The 10,690-nt window shown below is 46.1% G+C and overlaps 1 protein-coding gene across 1 annotated transcript; it reads right to left on the bottom strand.

The window, feature by feature from the left end:
• Positions 1–9,787: 9,787 nt before the first annotated feature.
• LOC101522472 (olfactory receptor 4C45-like) lies at positions 9,788–10,690 on the bottom strand. Its single transcript, XM_004585322.4, has one exon. It carries the CDS (start codon positions 10,685–10,687, stop codon positions 9,788–9,790), a length of 900 nt encoding a protein of 299 aa, XP_004585379.2. The 5' UTR covers positions 10,688–10,690.

The following is a 10,690-nucleotide window of genomic DNA, read 5'->3' as shown; positions in this document are numbered from 1 at the left end:
GTGGATATAGCTACATGATCAGGTCTGTCCCAGCCCTATACCTCATGCAAACTGATGGGTGCTGCGGCCCAACCCAGTGAGTCCACAACAGACCTGGTCCTCACACATACCAATGGGTTCCATGGCCTAGTTGAGGTGACCCCTAACAGTCCCACAAGGCTTTCCCTCAGCCCCAATTTTTGTACATGCCAGTTTCTACTGTGGCCTAGCCAGTCTAGCCCATATGTCATCCCACTCTTGTGCATACCTATGGGTGCTGCAGCTTAGCTCAGTATGATGTGTCCTGGAACCTGGCCCCCACGTGTGCCAACAGGTGCTACTGCCTTGTCCAGCTTGGCCCTTCCCCCTGGTCCTCGTGCTCACCAGTGGAAGGTATAGCCTATCAAGGGAGTGTCCATTGTTCCCCTGCCATGCATGTTCACAGTCCAGGATTTTGTGTTGATAGGGGCTGCCACACTCAAACCTTACACGACTTGCACCCAATACTGGCACTTGCTAGCTGGTACTGTGGCGGGCTCATTCTGGCTCCCATGAGCACTAGAGTGTGCTGCAGCCTAGCCCAACTTGGCCTGCCCCCAGATCCAGCTCTCATGCTTACCCAAAGAAGTAGCAGCCTGGGAGGAGAGCTCCAAAGGTTCCCCTACTAGGCCCATTCTCATCCCTGGGTCTTGTGCATGCCAGTGGGTGCTATGGTGCAGTCTTAAATGACCTGCCCTCAGTCTTGGCATTTGGCAGCAGGTGCTGCAGTCTAGCTCAACCCAGCCTGCTACCAGTCCAACTCTTGCCAGCAGGTATAGCAGCCTAGTCTAGCTGGGCCACTCCCAGCAGCAGCTACCATGTGAAATAGGCAGTGTTGCAATCCAACCAGATCTGGCCTGTACTCACTCCATCCTGGTTCTCACTCATGCCAGTGTGTACTATGGACTGACCCAGCCCAACCTGTCCCTAGACCTGACCCACAAGTGTGCAACAGATACTGCAGCTCAATCAGGTCTGGCTGGCTCCCGGTCCCGGCTCTCATGCTAACCAGCAGGAGTTTCTGCCTAGTGGGGGAGTTCCCCAAATCCCCTGTGAGGTTCACTCCCAGAAATAGGTCTCCTGTGTGCTTGCAGTTCTGCCACCTGGGCTGACATGGCCAGTCCCCAAGCTTGGCACTAACTGGTGGGTACTGTGGTCTAACCTGACTGGCCCACATCCATTCCCTCTCTCAATAAGAGTGCTACAGCCTAGAATAGCCTGGTCCACCCCCAGACCTGGCTGTCATATGACATGGAGGGTGCCATGGCCTAACCGGGTCTCTCTTCTTCACCCATTTTGGCTTTCACAAGCACCAGGAAGTGCTGAGGCCTAGCTCAGTTTGCTATACTCCCAGACCTCCTCCCACCACATGCATGCTGAGAGTTGCTGCAGCATTGCCCAGCCTGGGATGCCCATAGCCCCAGCTCTCCCTGTCTCTAGCAGGGGCTGCAGCCAAGCTGGTGAGTCTTCAGAGTTCCCCTCCCAGGCCTGTTACCAGCCCCAGATCTTGTGTGTGCTGGCAGGTGCTTCAACCCAGTTTAGCATGGCTGGTTGCAGTCTCAGTTTTTGCTGGTGGGTTTTGCAGCCTAGCCCAGCTTGGGTGCAGTCCACACCCTGTCCTGACTCTTGTGCATACCAGCAAGTGCTGTGGCTTGGTCAAAGATTGAGGCCACGAGTCCTTTGGATCAACTTCCTTTCTTAGAGAATGGACTTCCCTGTGGCCATCCATGTTTGTAGTCTTTGTCTTGTGTCTGTCTTGTTTCTGTTTTTTCAGTTTCACTCTGCCTCCTTCTCCAACCCTGTTCATGCCACACTGGGCATGGTAAGAAGCAATACACATTTGTGCCAGCATTGGGCGAGATGGCACTCCTCACAGGGCAGCAAGCACTGGTATTGACAGTCTTAATTTTAGTCCTATAGGGAGAGCAGGGCAATGGTATTTTATTGTGGTTGTGCTTTTCTGCCACCCAATTTCCTGTATGTTTACAGAACATCTTCCTTTCTTTTATTGGAAGTGGTCATTTTACTTATTTGAAAGGCAGAGTAACACACACACATACACACTTACACACACACACACACACACATAGAAACAGACAAGAGAAAAGTGTTTTATCTGCTTGCTCACTTACTAAGTGGCTGCAATGGCTGGGGTTGGGACTGGCCCCAGCCTGAAGCTAATAATTCCTTCCAAGTCTCCCCTGTGAGTGCAGGGGCCCAAGCACTCATGCCATTCTTTGACATTTCCCCGGGAACATTAGCAGGAAACTGGACTGGAAGTGGATTAGCTGAGACTAAACCCAGCACTCTTATAGAATATTGCCATTTTAGGTGGCAGCCTAATCAGCTGCTTCACAGCACTGCCCTCCCCCCACACACTTCCCTTTCCACAGTGCTTGTTCAAGGCTCACTTGGTGTTCCATTTTTATCTTATTGGTTTGTCGGAGTTGGTTATGTCTTCTCTGTTGGTTGCAATTCTCTGAGAAGCCAATGCTAAGGTAGAACAAATAGGCAAGAGATATATTTTTAGAGTGAAATGGCCAGTGTGAAGTGGGAAGAACCACCAGGAATAACAAAGATCTGAATCCTGTGTAGGGGAGAAGGGAAATTTAAAATTTATAGCTATTGCCTGTATTCCTATTAAGTAAGGTCTTTTTTTTTTTTTTTTTTTTTTTTTTTTTTACTTTTAACTTGTTAAGTTTCTTATTCTGTGAAGTACTAGGCCATTTTACAGCAAGGTAAATTTCAAATATGTTATTTCAAAAGCTAAAAATAAAAATATAAGGCAAAAGGAGAAGGAAATTTGTAAGGAGTGAGGAAAGGAGTATCATTAAGTTGTTAGAAGAGGCACCAGGCGCGGTGGCCTAGCGGCTAAAGTTCTTGCTCTGGGATCCCATATGGGTACTGTTTCTAATCCCAGCAGCTCCACTTTCCATCCAGCTCCCTGCTTGTGGCCTGGGAAACCACCAGAGGACAGCCCAAAGCCTTGGAACCATACACCCTGTTGGAGACATGGAGGTGCTCCTGCCTCTGGCCTCTGACTTAAGATTGGCACAGCTCTTGCAGTTGCGGTCACTTGGGCAGTGAATCATCATTCAGAGGATCTTCCTCTCTCTATATATATCTGACTTTGTAATAAAAATAAATAAATCTTAAAAAAATAGAAAAAGTTATAGTATCCACACATGTGAATCCATGTAGGGGATGGGGGCAACATATCTGGCCTGGGTTGTGGGCCGTTCCTGTGGACCTCTGGTCGCAAGAGGAGTAGGGGTTGGGGATGCCTTCCCCAGTCTGGGTGTAACTGTCTGGCTGCCCACCTGCATGCTCTGAGGAATTGGGGTTGTAGATTTGCAGGGAGATTAGGGGATTGCACAGGTCAGCATGAGCGATGACCTGAGGATTCACGCCAGGAAGAGAAATAACTTTTGAGGAACATCCTTGGATAAAGGCACCATACGTGTAGGAGAGGAATGACTTTAGAAGAGCTCCCAATGACGAGTCCACCGTTCTTGCAGGTAAGTAAGAGGACTGAGGCATGGTGGTTGAAGGGGAGAGACAAGAAGACCTTTATGAGTCAGATCAATGCACCAGTCCACATGGGCGTTTTGAGCTGGGCTTGTTAGCATGGAGCAGTGCTGACGACCACATACCACTGATATGAAAGCCTGGGTTGGTGACCTGCCTTACAGGGCTAGATCCCAATATCTGACAATGAGTGTCAGAAAACTGGACAGGCCACCTTAGGCTGGGCATAACACCACCCAACATGCAAAAGAACCAGGTCTGGGTTGGATTCTGTTGGGGGAATAGGTGGGCCCAATGCTATGGAATTGTAAGTTGTGCTGGATAGCTTAAGAGTTGGGAAGGAAATAGGCTGAGCTAGGTGTGACCATGGAACTCACCAACACTCACTGGTATTGGGGCTGCAAACAAGTAGAGCAGGTCCATGCTGCAATACCCACATGAGTACCCTAAAAAAGGGTGTGGGGTAGGCTGGGCCACAGCATCCACCAGCTAGTACAAAGGCCAGGACAAATGGGGAAGGACATTGGATAAGGGCCTGGCACCTGCTGGCATGTGTGGGCTCTGGGTATGCAAGTGGCCTGAGTGGGGAACTTTGAAAACTGCCCTGGTGGGTCATGGCTCCCGAGGTGAGCACGTGGTCCAGGCCTTGGTGTTGGGTAGTCTGGGCAGGGTAACTTCATTTATTGAACAAGCCATACTCAACTGGTAAGTGCAGAAACCAGGATGCAGTGAAAGTCATGCTGGTCTGGGCTGTTGCACCTACTGGTTTACATGAGCAGGGCCATGCTGCAGCAGCCACAAGCGAGAGTTGGGTCTGGGGGGCAGACAGGCCAGGAGGCTGCAGCATCCCAAGGCCAAGGCCAGAACAGGTTCAGGTCTATGCCAAACTGGGCCAGAGCAACCACTGACACGCGTGAGATCTGATGCTGAGATCAGGCCTGGTTGGGAAACTAAGGGGACAACTCCCCGACTGGGAGTGGCACTGACTAGGGAGTGCCGAGGCTGGAGTGGGATCTGCTGTTTGGTCTGGAGATTATCGCAATATCCCTTGGCACAGGTGTGGGCTGGGGTTGGGGTTTGCCAGACTGGACTAGACACCAGTACTCATTGGTGCTCGTGAGAACCAGGGTGAATATAGGATGGGTTAGGTCAGGTCTCTGCCCCTGTGGAGCCGTGTGTGAGCTGTGTCTGGGTGTGGAACAGGCTTAGCTGGGTTGTAGTACCCAATAGTAAGAACTGGAAAGGATGAGGGCTATTCAGGAAAGGCCATTGATCCTGCTAGGACAGACAGGGGATGCACTGAGTAGGGCTGGCCCATGCACCCTCCAGTGTGTGTGAGATCTGGCACTGGGAGAGGTTCTGATGGAGGAAACTGGGAATTCCTCTGTTGGGACACAGTCCCTCCAGGTGAGCACAAGAATCAAGAAAGGGAGCAGACCAAGCCAGGCCAGGTTATGGCACCCACTGACTTATTGTTGGTTCAAGTCTGAGGCAAGCCAGGCTAGGCCAGTTCATCTCACCTGCTGGCAAATCCGAGAACCAAAATGGTTTGTGGGTCATGTCAGGGCAGGCCATAATACCAGCCGGTTCACATGAGTGTTAGGACTGGGGGCTAACTGGGCTGGCTAGGCTGTAGCCCCCATCAGCTGGAATTGGATGTCAGCCTTGCTGGGCCAGGCTACAGCACCCACTGGCAAAGGTTGAGGTGAGATGGGCCAAGCCAGACTGGGCTGTAGCACCTAACCAGCACATGTGAGACTTGGGGGAGAGTGGGAGAAATGGGTAGATGAGTTATCGTGGGGCTCCCCTGCTGGACCACCATTTCCACCGGTGAGTTTGAGAGCTGGGATTGGGGGCAGACCAGGCTGGGCAGGGCTACAATGCTTTTTGGCCTGTATGTAAGCTGGCTTGTGGGAAAGCCAGGCTGGGTGGACTGTACCTACTGGTACAAGCATAAGCCAGAGTGGGTGTGGGTTGGTTGGGCTTTGCTGCAGCATCAGCTAGCAGATGGTACCTCAGGGGACAAACTCTGTGAAGCTAAATTGAAGAACCACAGGGAGAATGCAAGTTCCATAAGTGGGAGTGAGCCCATGAGGGAAATAGTGGGCACCTCTCTGATGGGCTGCAACTATCACTGATGAGCATGGAATCCAAGACTAGGGCTAGGCATAGCTTGATGAAGAGTAGCACCCATCAGCACCAGTATGGGTGATCTAGGCTTCAATGCCCATTGACATGTATGAGAGCAGAATGAGAAGTGGGACAGACTGGACCAGTCTGTCGTACATGCTGGCAAATACAGAAACCGGGAGCAGGCCTGGTGGGAGTTATTGTGGGTTGTTCCAACTAGGCTACAACTCCCACTGGTTTGCATGAGGGCCAAATGTGTGGTGGGCAGGATTGGGCTGTACTGCAACACCCATTATTTTGCATTAAAGATAGAGCTAGAGATGGAAATGACCCAGCAATTGCAACCACCAGTGCATGTGTAGGTAGATTTGGGTGATGGAATGGGCTGGATCCTACACTTACATGCACATGCAAGAACCAGGTCTGGGATCACCTCAGATGAAATGTTTTTGAGAATACTCCCAAGTGAACTGCTGGACTCAGATCCCCAACCATGGAGAGAATTACAGGTTCCATGGTCTGATTGTGGAATGAGTATTTTAGAACTGGGCCTCCTCGGTGGCTTAGATGGAGCAGTGGACAGCATACCTAGATGCACATGGAGGATATGGCAGTCTATTGGAGCCTGAAGAGGACAGCTGGTACCATAAGAAAGGATGGAGGACTGAACAAATCGATCAACAACCCCAGCCAAGAGTTGGCAGTGAATACCTGGGAAAATGGAGACTGTAAGGCGGATTGTGCCAGCCAGTGTATTTTAGAGAGATTTCAACATGACAGGAGGGGTGAAACTGGCTGCAATACAGAACTGTTGAAATATTGAAACCACTTGAGCAGTACCCTCAGAGCATGCCCCATATCAGAGATGGTTGGTAGGTTAGGTGTGGCTTCTGCCCTTGTCTTCCCTTCACCCAGATTCAGTAATGAAACAAGAGAATGTAAAAACAATGGTCTCACCCACTTTCCTCTAGACCCTGACCCTTTGCACACTAATCAAATATGTAAAACATTATCAAAAACAAAATAAAAATGAAGTTGTTAGAATAGTATGCACACATGTGACTCCATTTAAAACTAATAATAATTAACATACAAAAAGATAAAAAAAACCAGGACACACACACACACACACACACACACACACCTCCCATCCATTTATTTATTCCCCCAAAGCCTGAAATGTTGGACCAGACCTCAAACAAGAGCTTGGATTTTGGTGAAGCTCTCCTATGTGAATGGCAGAGACCCAACCGCTTGAGCCATCACTTGTTGCCTACCAAGGTATGCATTTGCAAGAATCTGGATTCTGGAGTTTTCTGTGACTGAACCAGGCACTCTGATATGGATGGAGGCATCCTAAACGAAGTCTTATTCCCTGTTGCTTGTCTTTAAAATAATGATGAATTAGATTACCTATAGAACAGGTATGTTCCACATATCAGTGGAGCTTTTCTGTGTCTGGTTTTCATTGACTTAGTATAATGTCCTTCTGTTCCTTTCATGCAAATTGTAGAAGTTTTAAAAGCATCTATGATGTATCTCAATAAAATGGAGGAAAAAGTTTCACTATGTAAGAAAATATACCTCCCATATTTGGTAAAAAGCTATTTTTTCATCTGGCAAATAACATACAATTCACCATGTTGCAAAATATCAACCTTCTATATTAAGAAATTAATAAACTAGAAAACAATATTAAAACTCTTTGCATTATAACTCCAACATGCAATAAAGGTAGGAGATCACCAGGGAATGGTATTTATTTTGTCTCAAATCATCTAAGTAATAAAAACACATTGATAGTGTTTTTATTTTATAACTTAATTAATAGACATTCTAGACCTTGATTTATATACTCATTCATTTATCCTGTTTGATAATTAAGGCATGAGTATAATTGAGTCAGTTTCCTCATCAACTGAGATGACAGACTTCTTCATTAATGGAATTGAGTATTTTTTAAATATATTGACTGGCCATTCATATTTCTTCTTTAGAGACTAGATTATTCAAATCTATAGCCCACTTCTTACCTCGGCTGGCTTGTTGTTTTTTGCTGTTGTTGAGGTTTTTGAGTTCCTAATGTATTCTGGATATTCATCCTTTGTCAAATACGTAGTTTGTAAATATTCCCTTCTCCCAGGTATCTGTTCACTAGGTTGATTGTTTCGTTTTCTATGAAAAGCTTCTGGGTTTTAAATAATCCTGTTTGCTCAGTTATGTTTTTGGTGCATATACTTTTGGGATATAATGCAAAACAAAATCATTGTCTACGTCAGTGTCTTGATGTGTTCTGCTGTGTCCTTCGCCAGCAATTACAAAGCTTCAGGTTTTAATGTGCACCTTCGATCCATCTTGAGTTGATTCTAGCTTATGAGCAGAGATGGGGGTATTTTCAATTTTCTACCCATGGATATCTATGTATATCCAGTTTTGCCATCACCACTTATTAAAATTGAAAAGACGATCTTTTCTCTAATGTGTGGTTACAGCACCTTAGTAGACCTGGCCATTGTGGCCACTTGGAAGTGAGCCTGTGAATGGAAGATTTTTCACTCTGTATCTCCTTTCCTTGATATATATATCTTCCCAATAAAAAGAAAGCTTAATAATAAGAAGAATGAATGATATGAGCTGGTGCCCTCATATAGTGGCACTGTCATCCCAGTGGGAAATCAGATCATGTCTCAGCTGCCTCACTTCTGATCCTCCTCCATGCTTATGGGGTGGGAATTGAGGATGGATCAAGTCCTTGGTTCCCTGCACTCACGTGGGAGACCTGGAAGAAGCTCCTGGCTCCCAACTTTGGACCAGCTCAGCTCTGATCAATGCATCTATTTGGTGAGTGCAGCAGCAGATGGAAGATAACTGTTTCTCCTCCTCTCTCTCTCTCTCTAACTCTGCTTTTCAAACAAAAAAGAAAATAAATGAAAAAATGATGCACGGTGGCCAGTGTTGTGGTGCCGTGTTTTAAAGTCTTGGGACCCTGTCCTCTATGTGGAAGACCCAAAGAAGTTCCTGGCTCTTGACTTTGGCCTAACCTGGCCTAGTGTCTCTGTAGCCACCTGAAGAGTGAACTAGAGGGTGTGTGATAATGAGCTCAATTTATCCCCACAACACTGTGTGTGTGTGTATTTCAAAGCATCATTTGGTAAATGATAAATGTATTCAATTTTATGTGTTAATTTAACTAAAATAAAAAGTCAAAAGAAGAAATGTAGCGTGTTCTATGTATGTGAAATGTGTACCTCGGTCAGAAATATATTTAGAGTTGCCAGTAACATCAACTAACATGGTTGTCAACATCAGACATGTTTAGACCAGGAAATTGGTGATGGGTTTGGCCTTAGTTCCAGAGACCTGTACACTAGCCAGTGAGGCATCCCTGGTAAGAGGTAGCTGCTGTTGTCCTGTCCTTGCTGGTGGGTGAGTGGCACTCATGATGTGTTTAGAAGTGAAGTGAGGCTGGGACAGATGTTTATTCTCCTGTGCTCCTGGCCATCCAAACACATAGGAGGCAGTGCTTTTTCTCCATCAGGAATGGCAGCCCCCAGAACCTTTAGCTTCTGATGAAAATACTGAAGCATATTTAGATAAAGCATATTTGAATAAAGCATAATTTCATAAAGCACATTTTATAAAGATACTTTTTTAGTGATGTTATGTTTCCTATTTTGAACTAAAGCTTTAGTTGAGCTGGAGGTGAAAGTAGTTCAAGAATATGATATTGATTAATTTGATATTTGCAATATGGGCAATATGAATTTAGGCACAGCATTTTTGTTTGAGGTTGTAAATTTCTGAAAATTATTGAAAATTATATTGTTATGGCTTCACATAGATAGGAATTTAATTAAGTTGTATATGAGTCTGTTAATTTTTCTTCTTGTTTTAAAAGAAATTAAAGCATTTCAGCAAGTTTTAAATATGTTGTGGTCTCTGTGTCAGTGCCTGCTATTACTTAATGGTTGTCATTGAGGTTCAGTATATTAACCAAACTAAAGAAAATTGGTCAAGTTAGCATAATTCATTCTAATTCAATCAACCAGAAAGGGAATGTTTCTCTACAAAAAATCACAAAGATCACATAATTGTTTATTATCAATGCTCCTTATTTACTCCAGAGTTTCTTTATAACATTTTTCACTTCTGCGTTTCTCAGGGTGTAGATCAATGGATTCAGCATAGGAGTGACTAAGGAACAAAAGACAGTCATTGCTTTGTCAGTGGGTAGGATGGTCATGGGTCTCAGGTACAGGTATGAACAAGGTACAAAGAATAAGACGACAACAATAATGTGAGAGGAGCAGGTAGACAGGGCTTTGCGACGGCCTTCGGAGCTCTGAGCCCTCACGGTGCGCAGGATAACGACATAGGACGTCAGCAACATAGAGAAACTGAGCAAGCACATAGCTCCACTGTTGGCAGCAATCAGGGGTCCCAGAATATGAGTGTCTGTGCAGGCCAGCTCCAGGAGAGGCATCAAATCACAGATGAAATGGTCAATGACGTTGGGGCCACAGAAGGGTAGCTGGGTTATCAAGAGATTCTGAATGCCTCCATGCAGACATCCTATGAGCCCAGCCATCGCAACCAAGACTTTACAGGTTGATGGGTTCATGATGCTTGTGTAGTACAAGGGCTTACAGATGGCCACGTAGCGGTCATACGCCATGACAATGAGCAAGACAATCTCAGCCCCAGCAAATAAATGCACAAAAAAGACCTGCGTCATGCACCCATTGAAGGATATGGTGCTTTCCTCAGAGATTAAGTCAAGGATCGTTTTGGGTACTGTGGAAGAAGAGTAGAAACCATCAATAATGGACAGATAGGAGAGAAAGAAGTACATGGGTGAACTCAGGGCCGGGCTGCTGAAGACGGTGAATGAGATGAGCAGGTTGCCTGTCATTGTGACCAGGTAGGTGGTTAAAAACACTGCAAACAGGAATTTCTGCAGTTCTGGATTCTGTGTGATTCCCAGTAAGATGAATTGTGTTATATTGTTCATCTT

Source organism: Ochotona princeps, chromosome 4 (assembly GCF_030435755.1).
Source record: "Ochotona princeps isolate mOchPri1 chromosome 4, mOchPri1.hap1, whole genome shotgun sequence".
NCBI classification, from domain to species: Eukaryota; Metazoa; Chordata; class Mammalia; order Lagomorpha; family Ochotonidae; genus Ochotona; species Ochotona princeps.
Note: the sequence above shows the minus strand (reverse complement) of the source record. Positions and strands in the feature narration are given on the sequence as shown.